Here is a 19,074-nt window from a genome sequence, read left to right on the forward strand (position 1 = left end):
TTCAATATGTCCTCCATTTCAGTCGGCGGGGAGCCTACGGCCAACTTGGAAAACTGGGTGATCAAACCTTCGGTATCCTCCTCTGACATGCACTATTAACGCTTGAGCGTGCCCGTATTCTCCACCATCTGTGACGTCACGAGAGGCTACACAGCTTTCAGCGGGATTGCTCAAGTAGTGCAAGGAGACAAGGTTCAAACAAAACAAGGATTTTATTATAGGTCTTGGGAAATTAACGAAAATATAACAAAATTCTGTTCTCTTGTGGCTCTTTAAGGGTTAACAGTTCAGGGATGTCTCTTCCACATCCAAAATCATAATTCTCACTCGCTCAGATAACTTTTCCCCAGCCTTACTGTAGTCCACGTTGCAGCTAGTGGCCAACCCAGCAAAAAGTCCTTCCAAATGTCTCTCACGTATTTCCACAGGTGCATATATCCAAAGGTGAGTATTTCCCAAAGGTAAGTATCTCCAAATCCTTATATTCCTCATGGAAGTGGACGTGCAGCACTCTTGTCCTCCAGAGAGCCCAGGTTGGAGACTGTGTCTCTTCCCTTCCCAAACCTTCAGCTCATCAGCTCCTCATTTGTTTCAGCTGCGTGGGAAGATTGGCCATAGAGGGGTGGAGTTCCCGACCATACCAGCAGATGGAGCCATAGCTGTCTGGGTTTGCAGCCACCTCAGGGGGATGTAACGTCCCTCCAGGACACAGCCTCTCGTGACATCACACCATATAAAAGGTATGATGATTAGATGAAATTAGCAAATATGACAAAAGTAAATAAATAACCAAGGTACAGTTTGAACAAGAAACATAATTGCATTCGTGTTAACGTGTACTGGTCAAAGAATATCAAGTTTGTGGCTAATGACGCACTAGAAATTAATGAGGCCACAGGCATTTTCCATTCCCCATTTCAAAGTGTGCCAGGTAACATCAAGTTTAGAAGCAATTGTCAAAAATCTGTGAACAGCAGACTAATATTGAAATAGAAACAGTCAAACCATTGTATAGAATAATTGCATTACTGTTTTAATGTGCTTTTGGTCATAGAGAATCAAGTTTCAGGCAATGATGCACTAGAAATGTCAGGTCTCTGTAAATGCGTCAGATTCACCATGTGGATGTTCAAACAACTTTTGGAAATTGTTTGAGTTAAGAAATATAATGTGTCCTAGGTCTTCAATTTAAGTTGTCTAATTATTAATAAGTTTCGCTGCATAAGTTTTAGTGGACATTGGAAGTCTGGTCTAGGCCTACAGCTTTTTGTCAGGGAACCGTTGTAGGTCCATAGGCCCAATGTTCGAATATAGCCTAGTTTGCAGTTATAATCTTAATGTTTTTTTGCATTAATTTACCTTCCAGCTTTATAAGAATTAGAGACTAATGATAATTTTGGAGAATAAGTAAACAACAATTGTCCCAACTCAGCATATATATCTGTTTTATTATTAAAAGCAAATTGACATGCAAAAAATGGCTCATAATATTACATGAAAACAGTTATTTGTGTGTTTGTTACAACTATGTGGTAATGGCGTGTAGTGCGTAATGGTGGGGAGTATGTATACAGTGGGGAAAAAAAGTATTTAGTCAGCCACCAATTGTGCAAGTTCTCCCACTTAAAAAGATGAGAGAGGCCTGTAATTTTCATCATAGGTACACGTCAACTATGACAGACAAAATGAGAATTTTTTTTCCAGAAAATCACATTGTAGGATTTTTTATGAATTTATTTGCAAATTATGGTGGAAAATAAGTATTTGGTCAATAACAAAAGTTTCTCAATACTTTGTTATATACCCTTTGTTGGCAATGACACAGGTCAAACGTTTTCTGTAAGTCTTCACAAGGTTTTCACACACTGTTGCTGGTATTTTGGCCCATTCCTCCATGCAGATCTCCTCTAGAGCAGTGATTTTTTGGGGCTGTCGCTGGGCAACACAGACTTTCAACTCCCTCCAAAGATTTTCTATGGGGTTGAGATCTGGAGACTCCAGGACCTTGAAATGCTTCTTACGAAGCCACTCCTTCATTGCCCGGGCGGTGTGTTTGGGATCATTGTCATGCTGAAAGACCCAGCCACGTTTCATCTTCAATGCCCTTGCTGATGGAAGGAGGTTTTCACTCAAAATCTCACGATACATGGCCCCATTCATTCTTTCCTTTACACGGATCAGTCGTCCTGGTCCCTTTGCAGAAAAACAGCCCCAAAGTATGATGTTTTCACTCCCATGCTTCACAGTAGGTATGGTGTTCTTTGGATGCAACTCAGCATTCTTTGTCCTCCAAACACGACGAGTTGAGTTTTTACCAAAAAGTTATATTTTGGTTTCATCTGACCATATGACATTCTCCCAATCCTCTTCTGGATGCACTCTAGCAAACTTCAGACGGGCCTGGACATGTACTGGCTTAAGCAGGGGGACACGTCTAGCACTGCAGGATTTGAGTCCCTGGCGGCGTAGTGTGTTACTGATGGTAGGCTTTGTTACTTTGGTCCCAGCTCTCTGCAGTTCATTCACTAGGTCCCCCCGTGTGGTTCTGGGATTTTTGCTCACCGTTCTTGTGATCATTTTGACCCCACGGGGTGAGATCTTGCGTGGAGCCCCAGATCGAGGGAGATTATCAGTGGTCTTGTATGTCTTCCATTTCCTAATAATTGCTCCCACAGTTGATTTCTTCAAACCAAGCTGCTTACCTATTGCAGATTCAGTCTTCCCAGCCTGGTGCAGGTCTACAATTTTGTTTCTGGTGTCCTTTGACAGCTCTTTGGTCTTGGCCATAGTGGAGTTTGGAGTGTGACTGTTTGAGGTTGTGGACAGGTGTCTTTTATACTGATAACAAGTTCAAACAGGTGCCATTAATACAGGTAACGAGTGGAGGACAGAGGAGCCTCTTAAAGAAGAAATTACAGGTCTGTGAGAGCCAGAAATCTTGCTTGTTTGTAGGTGACCAAATACTTATTTTCCACCATAATTTGCAAATAAATTCATAAAAAATCCTACAATGTGATTTTCTGGATTTTCTTTTCTCAATTTGTCTGTCATAGTTGACGTGTACCTATGATGAAAATTACAGGCCTCTCTCATCTTTTTAAGTGGGAGAACTTGCACAATTGGTGGCTGACTAAATACTTTTTTTCCCCACTGTACGTTTCCCCGATAACCCCTGATACAGGATAAAGTAGCAGTTTATATACTGTAGTGTTGCACGGTAACGTCATACCGAAACGTCTGTACTTTTTCGATACTAGAACATGAAAAAAGGTTCGGTACTATACATTTTCTTACTTTCGGTACTTCTGTCAAATGTGTCTCACGGGTCAACTCTTGTCTATCAGCGAAGCCGATGTGTGCCTTAGCGTGTGAAAGCACTGTGCCTGCTCCACATAGCCTGCACTGGGAGTCTGGGCTGCATCATGTTAGCACCCCACTCATGCTGCACAGAAGTTAACACACTTGAATGATGCGACACGGCATGTAGACATTTTGAAACTGTTAATTACTGTTTGCAAAACAATGTCCATACAGGCTAGTCCACTTTACAATGCAATAAGATACTGGTAGGTTCCAGCTTTGTAGGCTAACCTTTCTTGCTAGCTTACAATTTAAGGCCAGGCACCACAGGCTAATAGGGATTTTTTTTCCTTTACTCTCATCAGACTGAAACTGTACCCGTTGAAAGTATACATAAGTACAAGATATTATTGTATTACAAGTTTTATTTATTTTAAAATTAAAATACGCAAATGAGGCAAAACCTGCGGTCGGGCTTGAGCCCCGAAGAAGAGGAGAGCCACTGGACTATGTCCTTTACCAGGTCCTCCAGGTACACCTGCCCATCCTGACACACAGAGAGGTAATGTTGAGGTAATGTTGGACATGGTGAGAGAGGTCAATGTAAGGTCATGTAATTCAATATTTGATTATCAAAAGAGTTTACAATTAGATGTTGTTTAACGTTATGGATTGTTCATTAATAGGCCTGCATAGTGAAATTCTCCACTGCTGTGTGTAAATATCAGTAGTCTATTAGAGTTTTGCCTCATTGTAAACCCTCTCACCTCGTCAGACTCCAGGAGGAACTCAATGAACTGGCATCCCACCACAGTGAGCTGCCTGGCTTTGCTGTGGTCCAGCTACAGGCTGGCATACAGCTTACTGCTGGGCTTATAAAAGAACAGCAGTCTGCGCACGAACCTGCAGAAATATAACCCAGGGTCAGACAGAGAGAGAACCCAGGGTCAGACAGAGAGAGAGAACCCAGGGTTCAAATATTGGAATTGAAATCCAAACAGACCGTTGTCGTCGGGTGAGGTTGTGTCTCTCTCTGGCGGGAGGTAAGCTTGGCTTATATGGTGTCGAGCAAAGCTTAAACTATGTAGTTAGATTGTAGTTAGGTATTGTAGGTAGTTATCATGGGTTGTTGTATGTAATTATTGTAGGTAAGTATTGTATTCGGCTGAGCCCGGTGAAGCACGAGGCTAGCTAACCCACTAGATCGACTAGTTAGCGGGTAGCTACTGGTAACTATTAGCAACTGTGGATAGTTGTTTCACGCTTGAGAGTACCTGTAATTACGCCAGCTAGCTGCCTACAATAATTACATACAATAATGCCTACCATTCAGCTGTTTTTCTAACCTCATTGTCTGAAGCGTTAACGTTAGGTAGTTAGTAGCTACTGTGCTCGAAATGTAGCTAGCTTGTTGCTACCTGGATAGCTAACTAAACAATAGCTGGAACGACCTAGCGAACAGACGCAAACTGGCTGAGTCGATTCAGTGGCTAGCTTTGCACTTGGCTAGCTAACAGTAGCTGCTAGGGGTAAGTTATAACCTACATTTGTGTTTTGTTTTTACATACTGGTAGCCAGAGTCGTTCAAGGGAATTCGGGACATGGGTGAATAGTTAACGTTAGCTTGGCTCTCTCTGTGTGTTCGTGCCATGGGAGGAGGGGTTTTTTCGTTGGCAGAAAGCAATGGTTAGCTAGTATGCTAACTATTCTAGCTAACTAACTGGCTGAATAAGTTGACGACGGACTCGCTCAAGCTGTCGGGACTAACCCACAACGTTAGACACGGACACGTATGATCAGCTTGGCGTGTTGACACACTGGTGGTTTGTTGTGGCCGAGTATTGGTGCTAAACCGTGTTGTTGGAGGCTGGCATGCTAGTTGGCTGTGGCGTCATAGGACTTGGTGCCCTGGACGGTTTTCACGGAAGAATACTGTACCAAGTTAGCTAGCTGAATAAACTAAGTTAGTCTATTCCTAGAAAACATTGAACCGCTGTAGTTTACAACAATTATAGTTTCTGAGGTGGAAGTTGGGAGAGTTATATTTGGGTGTTTCAGTGAAACGTAAGTGAGGGAGGCCCCGCTCTCTCGCTTTCCCAGATGTTTAGTTCATTTCATTCCGATCTCCTTTGCATTATTGTAGCCATTTTCTATAGCCTGTCAACTATGCCTCTGTCTATCCCTGTTCTCTCCTCTCCACACAGGCTATACAAACGCCTCACACCGCGTGGCTGCTGCCTCTCTAACCTGGTGGTCCCTGCACGCACGACCCACGTGGAGTTCCAGGTCTCCGGCAGCCTCTGGAACTGCCGTTCTGCGGCCAACAAGGCAGAGTTCATCTCAGCCTATGCTACCCTCCAGTCCCTCGACTTCTTGGCGCTGACGGAAACATGGATTACCACTGAAAACACTGCTACTCCTACTGCTCTCTCCTCGTCTGACCATGTGTTCTCGCATACCCCGAGAGCATCTGGTCAGCGGGGTGGTGGCACAGGAATCCTCATCTCTCCCAAGTGGACATTCTCTATTTTTCCCATGACCCATCTGTCTATCTCCTCATTTGAATTCCATGCTGTCACAGTCACTAGCCCATTCAAGCTTAACATCCTTGTCATTTATTGCCCTCCAGGTTCCCTTGGAGAGTTCATCAATGAGCTTGACGCCTTGATGAGTTCCTTTCCTGAGGATGGCTCACCCCTCACATTTCTGGGTGACTTTAACCTCCCTACGTCTACCTTTGACTCATTTCTCTCTGCCTCCTTCTTTCCACTCCTCTCCTCTTTTGACCTCACCCTCTCACCATCCCCCCCTACTCACAAGGCAGGCAATACGCTTGACCTCATCTTTACTAGATGCTGTTCTTCTACTAATCTCACTGCAACTCCCCTCCATGTCTCCGACCACTACTTTGTATCCTTTTCTCTCTCGCTCTCCTCCAACACTACTCACTCTGCCCCTACTCAGATGGTAATGCGCCGTCGCAACCTTCGCTCTCTCTCTCCCGCTACTCTCTTCTCTTCCATCCTATCATCTCTTCCCTCTCCTCAATCCTTCTCCCTCCAATCTCCTGATTCTGCCTCCTAAACCCTCCTCTCCTCCCTTTCTGCATCCTTTGACTCTCTATGTCCCCTATCCTCCCGGCCGGCTCGGTCCTCCCCTCCTGCTCCGTGGCTTGACGACTCATTGCGAGCTCACAGGCTCCGGGCAGCCGAGCGGAAATGGAGGAAAACTAGACTCCCTGCGGACCTGGCATCTTTTCACTCCCTCCTCTCTACATTTTCTTCCTCTGTTTCTGCTGCTAAAGCCACTTTCTACTACTCTAAATTCCAAGCATCTGCCTCTAACCCTAGGAAGCTCTTTGCCACCTTCTCCTCCCTGCTGAATCCTCCTCCCCCTCCCCCCCTCCCTCCTCCCTCTCTGTGGATGACTTCGTCAACCATTTTGAAAAGAAGGTTGACGACATCCGATCCTCGTTTGTTAAGTCAAATGACACTGCTGGTCCTTCTCACACTGCCCTACGCTATGCTTTGACTTCTTTCTCCCCTCTCTCTCCAGATGAAATCTTGCGACTTGTGACGGCCGGCCGCCCAACAACCTGCCCGCTTGACCCTATCCCCTCCTCTCTTCTCCAGACCATCTCCGGTGACCTTCTCCCTTACCTCACCTCGCTCATCAACTCATCCTTGACCGCTGGCTATGTCCCTTCCGTCTTCAAGAGAGCGAGAGTTGCACCCCTTCTCAAAAAACCTACACTCGATCCCTCCGATGTCAACAACTACAGACCAGTATCCCTTCTTTATTTTCTCTCCAAAACTCTTGAGCGTGCCATCTTTAGCCAACTCTCTTGCTATCTCTCTCAGAATGACCTTCTTGATCCAAACCAGTCAGGTTTCAAGACTGGTCATTCAACTGAGACTGCTCTTCTCTGTGTCACGGAGGCTCTCCGCACTGCTAAAGCTAACTCTCTCTCCTCTGCTCTTGTCCTTCTAGACCTGTCTGCTGCCTTTGATACTGTGAACCATCAGATCCTCCTCTCCACCCTCTCCAAGTTGGGCATCTCCGGCGCGGCTCACTCTTGGATTGCGTCCTACCGGACCGGTCGCTCCTACCAAGTGGTGTGGCGAGAATCTGTCTCCGCACCACGTGCTCTCACCACTGGTGTCCCCCAGGGCTCAGTTCTAGGCCCTCTCCTATTCTCGCTATACACCAAGTCACTTGGCTCTGTCATATCCTCACATGGCCTCTCCTATCATTGCTACGCAGACGACACACAACTAATCTTCTCCTTTCCCCCTTCTGATAACCAGGTGGCGAATCGCATCTCTGCATGTCTGGCAGACATATCAGTGTGGATGACGGATCACCACCTCAAGCTGAACCTCGGCAAGACGGAGCTGCTCTTCCTCCCGGGGAAGGACTACCCGTTCCATGATCTCGCCATCACAGTTGACAACTCCGTTGTGTCCTCTTCCCAGAGTGCAAAGAGCCTTGGCGTGACCTTGGACAACACCCTGTCGTTCTCCGCTAACATCAAGGCGGTGACCCGATCCTGTAGGTTCATGCTCTACAACATTCGGAGAGTATGACCCTGCCTTACACAGGAAGCGGCACAGGTCCTAATCCAGGCACTTGTCATCTCCCGTCTGGATTACTGCAACTCGCTGTTGGCTGGGCTCCCTGCCTGTGCCATTAAACCCCTACAACTCATCCAGAATGCCGCAGCCCGTTTGGTGTTCAACCTTCCCAAATTCTCTCACGTCACCCCGCTCCTCCGTACACTCCACTGGCTTCCAGTTGAAGCTTGCATCTGCTACAAGACCATGGTGCTTGCCCACGGAGCTGTGAGATAAACGGCACCCCCGTACCTTCAGGCTCTGATCAGTCCCTACACCCAAACGAGGGCATTGCGTTCATCCACCTCTGGCCTGCTGGCCCCCCTACCTCTGCAGAAGCACAGTTCCCGCTCAGCCCAGTCAAAACTGTTCGCTGCACTGGCACCCCAATGGTGGAAAAAGCTCCCTCACGACGCCAGGAGAGCAGAGTCACTCACCACCTTCTGGACACACTTGAAACCCCACCTCTTTAAGGAATACCTGGGATAGGATAAAGTAATCCTTCTACCCCCCCTTACCCCACCCCAAAGAAAGAAAAATAAAATAAAAAAGAATGCACCAATTTGTAAGTCGCTCTGGATAAGAGCGTCTGCTAAATGACGTAAATGTAAATGTTAAATATGCGCTAATTTGCATATCACGGGAATCAAGGCAAAACATTTTTTTTTTTGTGATAAGACACTCAATGGTCTGATTTTTGTCAGATCAGTTTATCAAAATATTGTAATTTCATGGAATTATTTTTAAAAAAACACTATTCACATGTATGACGGATGCATATTTTTCATATATTTACACATAGCATTACACTTAAAATCAAAACGACACAAGATATCATAAAAAAGCCTCTGTAAAAGTCTGACTATAAGACCTAAGAACCTGTGTGTGGAATAATGTGAATATACGTCCTTTGAAGACTCAAGAAAAATGAATTGGCACACGGGGAACATGTCATTTTGAGAACATGGCTGATAAAGATAGGCTAATGCAATTAAAATGTACTTTCCATAAATATGACTATTTATGTCACATTAATTAAACTCTTATTCATATATCACTTCTAAACTGACAAATAAACATCAAATATACCTTTTACAAATATATTAGCACGTTTAATAAATTTGTTTCAAGCAATAGAGCATATGCTTTGAATACTGGTCTGTTGGGCAAATATGCAGTTTTGGGCAAATTCTTATATCACTTTGCTCAATTTGTCACATACAAGGATTTTGTATGGCTGTTGAAATGTGCAGAACAGTAATCAGCTATGCCTGCCCCATATGTAAGGCCCTCTTTGAGTTGCTGGTGCCGCTTTACTTTCTTGACTGTCATGGGACCTGCGCCTACTCTTGGCACACTCCATTGAAGCAGCATCAGCTCTCACAACTCCTCTCTGATTGCTTCCAGTGTCACCGAAGTGCTGTCAAGCCACAATTTCTCCATCACATTTGATATAGCAGTGGGTCCCTCATTGAACGTGGCTACTGCCATACTGGCTGCTGCGTCAATGCGGCTTTTTCCCACGAAGACAGTTATGGGGCATCTCGACCATATTACAGAGTTCAGACATTCATTTTCATTCTGGGTTCCTCCGTGCTACATTATTTTGAGGAGGTTATCATTTGAAATCCTATGATATACAGGTACCATTTTCTGTGCAACGTCTATATAAAAAAATGTATGGCCTCCATGGTTTTTGTGACTGGGTGGATCTTCACCATTTTCTAGGGCTCGCTGGTACCAGCACCAATGCACACACCTATCCCATAGTTGGAAGTGAATCATCTCTTTTGCCATGTGCCATAAACAGAGGTGTAGTCCAGGGTATACGCTGGTATACGGCGTATACCTACTTATTTTTCAGTCAGCATTGCGTATACCCACTTCTAAATCCCCCCTGATGCGCATCATTCAGTAATATCTGTGAGTCAGATTGCCTATTTTCTTCCTCGGGGATAGTGAAGCCATGACCCACCCTCCTCTGCCTCTAATTGGCTGGTACTCGCTGCTTTCACTGATTAGATTGGTTAACTTTAGGCATGAGGACTGATGAGCCAATCAGAGGCAGAGTAGGGCGGGTCATGCCGAGGAAAATATCGCTAATACCTCAGGTGCCAGTGAAAAAAAAAAAAAAAAACTCAGGTGCCGGTGCCACTTGACTACGATAACGGCAGCAGACCAAACAACGGATGAAGAAAGGACACAAGCGGCGGTGTGCCACCCCAGTTGATGGAAGACATCATTCTGAGGTAAGTTTTAAGGTGGTTTCCAAATGAATCATTATTTTAAACTACTGGCAAATTGCCAGTGACTGCACATTTAGAGGAGAAGAGATGTTGCCGCCAATAGTTAGTGCGAGTCGGCTAACGTTATGAAGCTAGCTACGTAGATTGGGATAATGTGGGGAAACCGGGGCATTGTTGGTTTTCAGTAAGTGTTTAATCAACCCAGTTCATAAGAATTTCATACCAGACTGATGAAACTGATTATCTCAATGTTTATGAAGCTTGTTTATTATTGTAAAGGTCTAAATTATAACGTTAGCCAAGTTACTAAGCCCTAAATTATAACATTAGCCAAGTTACTTAGCCCTAACTAACCTATATGATCTAGTTTAATTGCATAGTAGCTAAGCTGGTAGTTGATTTTTAAGTAAGTTAAAACACAAGAATGGGGACAAATAGTTTAAGATTCAGCCTAAAACAATATTGAGGTCTAATCAGGCTGTCTTATTTTGTATAGGGACAGGTAACCATGAAAAGGAAGGGAGATATTGCAGACTTTTTTGTAAAGAGGCACAAATCAGGCCCAGATCAGGCCCAGGCAGACCCCACCCCTAAAACCAGCAGCCCTGGCAGCTCTCAACCGGGAGCTAGCCAGGCAAGTCAGTGTGAGCATAGAGAAGGATCCAGTCTACCACCACCAGGTCAGAACACACAGGCAGTAAATTGCATCTCCAGTTTATTGAAAAGTGAAGCCTCACACTGTAACAAAAGGTGATTTTGACAGATTAAGCCTCATTTTGAATTTCTGTGTGATGTTATTTATTTTATTGCCCTTCTATTTATTTTGTCTGTATCCATGTTTGTTTTTTACAATGCTACTGTTATATAACATTTTGTGTTAAATTTGTTGTTTTTTTGTTAAATAAACTCTCCCAAGTATTTCACTCACTAATCTCCTGTATGCTTCAGCTTCACTTGCTGAAAATATTTCCACTTGGTTATGCAGATTGTTAATGTAAAGAGGGGGACCCATGTCTTGCTGATGACTATTGTGATCACAGTAGTGTGTGTGTGTGTGTGTGTGTGTGTGTGTAAGTGTGTGAGAGAGAGAGAGACAGGGAGATGCATAATTAGTTTTGTTGTTGTCTGTAGACATCAATAATGACTGGCCAGACCTGTGGAGTGCTAAACAAACAGAAGACTTCAAATCCAAGAACCCCTGGTTGGGATCCAAAAACAAAAAATTGGGTAAGTTTAGGTAGATTGCTAGTTTGGGTAACTTCTGAAACAGTGGGCACAGATAACTTTGTGTGTGTGTGTGTGTGTGTGTGTGTGTGTAAAGGACCATGCACACGTACAGCTGTGGATACAGGAGTAGTTACATTGTTTGTTTATGCTTCGCAGGATGTCTGGTCTGTAGCAGTGTGAACTCCATTGGGATCGACAAGGAGCAAGGACAAGGTGTATCGCTCTCAAGAGAATGGATGAACTTTGAAATTCAAGTGTCTGGCCAGGGAAGTAGAACAACAAGTTTGTCAATCTTGAGAAATAAGGTGAGGAAACATGCGTTGTCCAAGGCCCACACTCAGGCTGTGAAGGTGGCAGAGCAACAGAAAGAAGCTGCCATTGAGAATGCAGTGGAGACTATGACTGAGTCCTACATGAAGGAAACTGAAGCTGTGTTTCGAACAGCCTACCATCTGGCCAAAAAGAACCGACCCTTTTCTGACCATGAGAGCCTCATTGAGCTGCAGGAACTGAATGGTGTAAAAATGGGCTCAATACTTCATTCACGTTACAGTGCAACACAAATAATACAACATGTTGCTAGTGAGATGCAGAGCAAAATCATCAGTAGCATTATAGCATCATCCAGTAAGTTAGCTGTCCTAATTGACGAGGCATCTTCTTTAAGTCACAAAGCTGTCATGACAGTTTCTATTAAAGCATCAATTCAAGAAGAAAGCCCTGAGTTCATATTCCTGGAACTTGTTGAACTGGAAAATCAGAGAGCAGATGGCATATTACAGGCGTTACTCACCTGTTTAACTAATGCTGGCTTTACAGAAGAGTGGCTTCATGAAAACTGGGTAACATTTGTATCTGATGGAGCCAGTGTCATGCTAGGAAAGAAGTCAGGAGTAGCAACCAGACTGACTTTGAGATTCCCAAAGCTTTTTGTATGGCACTGCATGAACCATAGACTTGAACTTGCTGTGTCAGATGCAGTTGATGAGGTAAACTCTGTCAATCACTTTAAAACTTTTATCCAGAAGCTATACTCTCTGTATAGTGTGTCAAACAAAAATGAACGTGAACTTGTTAATGCAGCAGCTGAAGTAGGCTCACAACTTCTTCGCATTGGCAGAATCTTGGATGTACGCTGGGTGGCCAGTAGCTTTCGGACTGTTCGTGCTGTTTGGACATCCCTGGGAGCTCTTGTGCAGCACTTTAAAAATGCTTGCAGTGATGAGATGAGGTCCACCAAAGAGAGGCAGATGTACAGAGGTTTGTTAGACCGTGTTCAAAGTCCAGAATTCATTTGTGACCTTGGCCTCATGTACGACACTCTCCATGAACTAAGTCTCCTGTCACAGGAGCTTCAGTCTCGTTCTATAACGCTCCTCAGAGCAGAGCATCTGCTGAAACGCTCAATCAGAGTGATCCAGTCATTCAAAGAGAGTCCAGGTGAGAAATATAGTGAGGCTTTAGAAGCAAAACAGACTGGGGAGTATCGGTCTATAGCCCTGAAAACAAATGCAAAGCTGAAGTCTATCAATCCAGGCCAGTTCTTACAAAGCCTTGTGAACAATCTGGAGAAACGCTTGTCTTTTGAAGATGAGACCATCATGGACCTCAGCATCCTTGATCAGAGTAAGTGGCCATCAAAGCCCAGCATCCGCCATGGTGAAGAACAAGTTTAGCGACTGTGCAAGCGATTTAACTTGTGCACAGACCAAGCACTGAATGGGATGCGGGACCTACTGGAAGAGCCCAGTAGTGAGCCCAAGGACCTAAAACCACTTATGAACTGTATGAAAACATTCCCTGTCGGTACAGCAGAGTGTGAGAGGAATTTTAGCCTTATGAACAATATAAGCTCAGACAAGAGGGCTGTCCTTCTGATCTCAAACATATCAAACTTGATGATGATTAATATCAACGGCCCACCAACTTCCAAGTTTGATCCTAGAAAATATACAAGGACCTGGTTGAAGAGCCATCGTGCTGCCTCTTCGGTGCGTTCTAGACAGTGCAGTGTGAAAGCTCCTGCAGAAAGCAAATTTGTCTGGAATATACTGTAGTATGAGCAAAGGTCAGAAACCCAGTGCTGGGTTGAGAGAGTATATCACTGTTGATGTGTTGTTAATGCATATATTTTTGTTAATTGTTAACTAAATATTGTTGTAACATATTTTGTTGAATGATTTACCGGTAAATGAACATGTTCAAAACAAAGCATATAGCAATATGAACAAGGATGCATTGTCACCTTCAGATTTGAAGTATTTTATTTAAATAAATGTGCAAAAATAATCGAAACACCATTTCCTGTTTGCCTCATGATAAATACATTTTACATTCATCCAGGCTGCTCTTGTGACCAGTAGTAACTACAAACTGCTCCTAATCAAGTCATGATCATTTTATAATAGTGTGCAAGTAGAAATTACATATTTTTGGGTAAACTAAATCATAGTCTTACATGTCACTGTTTCTAAAACAGGGCTTTTTTCTGGACTACTTAAAAAAAAAAAAGGTGAATACTGAGAGTATACCCACTTCTCCAGGGACCACTACACCACTGGCCATAAAAGGATCCATGAATGTCTATGATGGCATCCTCATCCTCCTTCAGCAACTCTGCTATGTCTAGGTCTATATCTGCATATGCTCTTCTAATTAGCTTTGCAGCACTCTCCATTGACTGTAGCCCTCTCTGAATCTCTGCAACTAAAGTGGGGGGGGGAAAGTACTTATTATGTCTGTCGACATTACAGTCATAACTGCAGGACTAAATATCAGCATGTAACCCTATATAAATATTAGCATATCAGCATGTATTTACTTTATGTAAAGCTAATTTCTCAGTAATCAATGTAGGCTACAGCCCTATGACACAGTAGGCCTATGTGACAGTCTCATTGTATAGTTATGTTTTCCTATCACTATGTTTTATTCACTTTGAATACATTTGCTGGATCAAGGAAATAAATATTATTTATACACAGCAAGTCACGTGACAATAATGGGCTACTCTCCCTTTTTATTTACCTGTCACTCTCCTGGGACGTCTCTGATATGAGCTGAGAGGCAAGGAAGGAATCCGTAGGACTTTGCTTATTTTCTTTAGAGCTGCATAACCAAGTCCAAGTTCGTGGGCTAGAAGAACCATCCTCACATTTATATAAAATGCCACATCTCCCCTGGAGCACTCCTGTAGCCTGGAGGAAGTGTCAACACTCCTCCTAAATGCATCATGATCACCTTCACAGTGTGCACATTCTATCATGACAGAATTACAGAATCTCTGGTTGGTGGGGTCTATGGTGATTTTCAGTCCAGTGTTTAGACACTTAGGGTAAATCAAATCATGTACAAGTTGGTTTATTTGTGACATGTGGAATAAAAGCCACTGTTGTCTGACTGCTGTCTGGTTGATCGCTGCTAGCTGTCATCTTCATCTCAACTAATTTGCATCTCGACGCGCTGCTGCCGGCTACCTCCTTTTCGTCCTCTACATGTACTGCCACTGCCTCGATTGGCTGATCAGGCTCGTTTTTTCTTTCATTCAATGCTTTTCTCGCATTGGCTAACTGAGATCGACTATTTTTATTCACATACTGTAGGTATATTCTTTGAGGTTTTCTCAATTTGTCTCTTTACTTGCATTCTTCGCGGGAGATATTTTCAAACAAGGAAGTGCTGCGCAGCACGTGAGGCATTTTAACCAATCAGGTTGCTGGAAAGGTTCTTTAAATGCCAGTAACCAATCGGATGTCAGGGAATTATTCATCTTTCAGCACGAAGCACTACGTCTACAAAGGATATAGCCATGTGTGGACTAGCTAATGATATGCTCCGGAAAACAAGCTTTGGAATGATATATGATTCAACATGGAGAGTTCTACATGAAACATTTACATTTACATTTTAGTCATTTAGCAGACGCTCTTATCCAGAGCGACTTACAGTTAGTGAGTGCATTCATTATTATTTTTTATATGCTACCAAAACATGCTACCAACAACGACATTTATGGTAGGTGTAGTTGACGGAGTTTGGAGAAAATTATACAAATCAAGTATTTATATACATTATTGCCGATTTATTTGTATTTATTAAAGTATGGAAGTTATAGTTGCAAAATATCCCAAAATCTGAAAATTGGCAGATGGAAGCAAAATCAAAAAATGTGCCTGTGGTGCCTGGCCTTAAGCTATCATCAATTCACTATCCTGATACCCTGATACTTTGTTTGTGAACCATTATGCAAAATTGGCTGATTTCAAAGCTGATCGCCACCATAACTTTATTCAATCATTTAATCGGTCTCTATCATGTCTCTCTAAAATATGATCTATTGCCTCAGCGAACTGACTCCGGGACGCTCCCCCTCTTGCCTCATGAACGATGTCATTACTGGTTAAAGAGCAGCGCACACTTTAATCAAATAAGCTACTTCTATGTAAATGTTTTTGATCAGTACAATAAAATAAGTCCCAGATGGAAGGTAAACAGATAGTTTGAAATCAGTATCTCCATGAAATCAGCCAAAACAAGCTCAACAACTCAATGCATGCACACACTCCTATTGAATATGTATTCATGTGACTAGGCCTAGGCTACATCTTGATATACCCAGTTTATCAATAAGGATTTACTATTGAAATAAATGATTACCATTATGTTGTTATATAGTTAGACTGGTAAAACAAAGTCAAACTGATTGTGTGACTATAATTGATTCATTAATGCATACAAGGCTGTCTCTGAAAAATATGGATGTAAAAAATATAAAATGTAATGATATTGAACTCGAAAGATGCCAAACAATTTAACAGAGCAGTAGCTGAGTTGATCTGTCTGGAAGAAGTGCAATTTTGTGACTTTGGTTAATATGCTTTCCTTTGTTTTGGTATTGAGTATCGTGACGGTATCGAGATACTAAACCTGGTATCGGTATCGAGGTCAAAATTATGGTATCGTGACAAACAGCTTATAACTGGTAGTTCAGTGATGCCACTATATAATAAAGATTGTGTAGTGTATCTTATCTTACTTAGTGTTAACACAAAGATAAATATGAATGTTATATATTCTGCTTTCTTTATCCATGGTAGCATGTACAGTAACAATAAGTAACGCGTTGACTTATTCTACATGTCAACTGGCACCAATGAGGTTGACTGAGCTTCCTCTCCGTAGTTTGTAGTGTTGCACTGTTTTGCTCGGATTCAGAATTTCCCCTGCAAACAAGTCAACATCAGCAATCACAACAAAAAACAACAAAATCTATATCTCATAAAGATAATCGGTATACTACTTTGAAGCATAAAGGATGTGTAATGTGATTCCATACTGAGTGTGGTGGTGGTGTGTCTATGTGGTTCCATAGTGTAGCGGTTATCACGTCTGCTTTACACGCAGAAGGTCCTGGGTTCGAGCCCCAGTGGAACCATGCTTTTGTCGGCAGGTAGCCTAGCGGTTAGAGAGGTGAGCCAGCAACTGGAGGGTTGCCAGTTCGTATCTCAGGTCTGACAGGAAAAATCTGTCTGGAAGTGAGGTGGCAACTGGAGGGTTGCCAGTTCGTATCTCAGGTCTGACAGGAAAAATCTGTCTGGAAGTGAGCTGGCAACCGGAGGGTTGCTGCACTGTAAAAAAATCTATGTCTGAAAGATCACATAATAATAGTATTCTACATAACATAACTGAATAGTATATTATAACGTTACTGTAAAATAAAAAACACCACTGCATTCTTCTCTTATGTGGCCAAAACCCAACAGCGTCCGCAACTGTTCAAAATATACAGAGGCTATGCTTCAGTTTAACACCATCTGCTCTAAAAATCATTCACTGTTAGGGATGTAACGATTCACCGATCATATCAGTCCCTGGTTGAAATGTTTAAGATGTCAGTGCATCTTTTGGCGGGAGCCCAAACCGATCCAAATGTAGCATGCATCAGTCAGAAAATTGATTCAAATGTTACAAATTGACGGTTCACCATTTTTGTTGTTGTTGCTCATATTACTTTCTTTTTACCAGAAAATACCTCTCATCTTTTGTCGAACTAAACATGTAACTGTGTTGAGTCATTGATCAACAAGCCATTTTCCCTGCCAAACAATCCAGGCAATATCATTAGCCTAGTCAAACTGTGCACTTGTGTGCTGCTTTGCGTGCTGTCGAACAACAGGTCACCTTCAACATTCAAATGTTTGTAAAATGGCTTGCGCAATATTAGGCTTTAGTAGTTAAGTGACAACTAATGTAACTTGTTCGTTTATTGTTATCAAATGCGCTGTTGTAAATTGTGTTTCACCAGAATAAAGTAGCCTAAGCAACCGCCTGAGACACTACTCATCTGCCTAAATAGTTGGGATCCTTAACAATAAGACACAATGTTTTTTTGTTTTTTTTTACCCACTTAGTTAAAATCATATAGTGCAGTTATCACAAAACATAAAACAGTTTCTGTGTTATATTGATAGGCTATAAAGGCCTGGGAAAGTTGTGCAATTCAAATAAAACCAGAGAGGAAGAGGTGAACTTTAGGCTACTTTGGTGAATTTGCAAGGCATGCAAGACAAGACATTGCGAGATGCAGATTACCAAAACATATGAACACGCTTCTGCCTGCCCCTCCTCTCTCCCTCCTGCTGGCCTGCCTGCCCCTCCTCTCTCTCCCTCCTGCTGGCCTGCCTGCTCCTCCTCTCTCTCCCTCCTGCTGGTTTGCCTGCCCCTCCTCTCTCCCTCCTGCTGGCCTGCCTGCCCCTCCTCTCTCTCCTTTTTCCTGCTGGCCTGCCTGCTCCTCTCTCTCTCCCTCCTGCTGGCCTGCCTGCCCCTCCTCTCTCCCTCCTGCTGGCCTGCCTGCCCCTCCTCTCTCCCTCCTGCTGGCCTGCCTGCCCCTCCTCTCTCCCTCCTGCTGGCCTGCCTGCCCCTCCTCTCTCTCCCTCCTGCTGGCCTGCCTGCTCCTCTCTCTCTCCCTCCTGCTGGCCTGCCTGCTCCTCTCTCTCTCCCTCCTGCTGGCCTGCCTGCCCCTCCCTCTCTCTCCCTCCTGCTGGCCTGCCTGCTCCTCTCTCTCTCCCTCCTGCTGGCCTGCCTGCTCCTCTCTCTCTCCCTCCTGCTGGCCTGCCTGCTCCTCTCTCTCTCCCTCCTGCTGGCCTGCCTGCTCCTCTCTCTCTCCCTCCTGCTGGCCTGCCTGCTCCTCTCTCTCTCCCTCCTGCTGGCCTGCCTGCTCCTCTCTCTCTCCCTCCTGCTGGCCTGCCTGCCCCTCCTCTCTCTCCCTCCTGCTGGCCTGCCTGCTCCTCTCTCTCTCCCTCCTGCTGGTTTGCCTGCCCCTCCTCTCAATTCAATTCAATTTCAATTTAAGGGCTTTATTGGCATGGGAAACGTGTGTTAACATTGCCAAAGCAAGTGAAGTAGATAGTAAACAAAAGTGAAATAAACAATAAATATTAACAGTAAACATTACACTCAGAAGTTTCAAAAGAATAAAGACATTTCAAATGTCATATTATGTATATATACAGTGTTGTAACAATGTGCAAATAGTTAAAGTACAAATGGGAAAATAAATAAACATAAATATGGGTTGTATTTACAATGGTGTTTGTTCTTCACTGGTTGCCCTTTTCTTGTGGCAACAGGTCACAAATCTTGCAGCTGTGATGGCACACTGTGGTTTTTCACCCAGTAGATAAGGGGAG

The 19,074-nt window shown here is 43.6% G+C and overlaps 1 protein-coding gene, 1 long non-coding RNA gene and 1 other non-coding gene across 3 annotated transcripts; 2 read left to right on the top strand and 1 right to left on the bottom strand.

Annotated features, from left to right (window-relative positions):
• Nucleotides 1-3,771: 3,771 nt before the first annotated feature.
• On the bottom strand, nt 3,772-14,979 carry LOC123482918. The gene is made up of 3 exons (XR_006658018.1): nt 14,414-14,979; nt 4,068-4,203; nt 3,772-3,847 (listed from the first exon to the last, which is right to left on the bottom strand). It is a non-coding gene; the product is annotated as an uncharacterized LOC123482918 (long non-coding RNA).
• Nucleotides 9,727-13,666, top strand: LOC123481263 (E3 SUMO-protein ligase KIAA1586-like). The gene is made up of 4 exons (XM_045212149.1): nt 9,727-10,162; nt 10,656-10,839; nt 11,291-11,386; nt 11,543-13,666. Exons 1-4 carry the CDS (start codon nt 10,103-10,105, stop codon nt 13,060-13,062), a joined length of 1,860 nt encoding a protein of 619 aa, XP_045068084.1. The 5' UTR covers nt 9,727-10,102; the 3' UTR covers nt 13,063-13,666.
• Nucleotides 14,980-16,747: 1,768 nt separating the features above from the next.
• Nucleotides 16,748-16,820, top strand: trnav-uac. The gene has a single exon. It is a non-coding gene; the product is annotated as a tRNA-Val (tRNA).
• Nucleotides 16,821-19,074: the final 2,254 nt, after the last annotated feature.

This window comes from Coregonus clupeaformis, unplaced genomic scaffold (genome assembly GCF_020615455.1).
Source record: "Coregonus clupeaformis isolate EN_2021a unplaced genomic scaffold, ASM2061545v1 scaf0001, whole genome shotgun sequence".
In the NCBI taxonomy this organism is placed as follows: domain Eukaryota; kingdom Metazoa; phylum Chordata; class Actinopteri; order Salmoniformes; family Salmonidae; genus Coregonus; species Coregonus clupeaformis.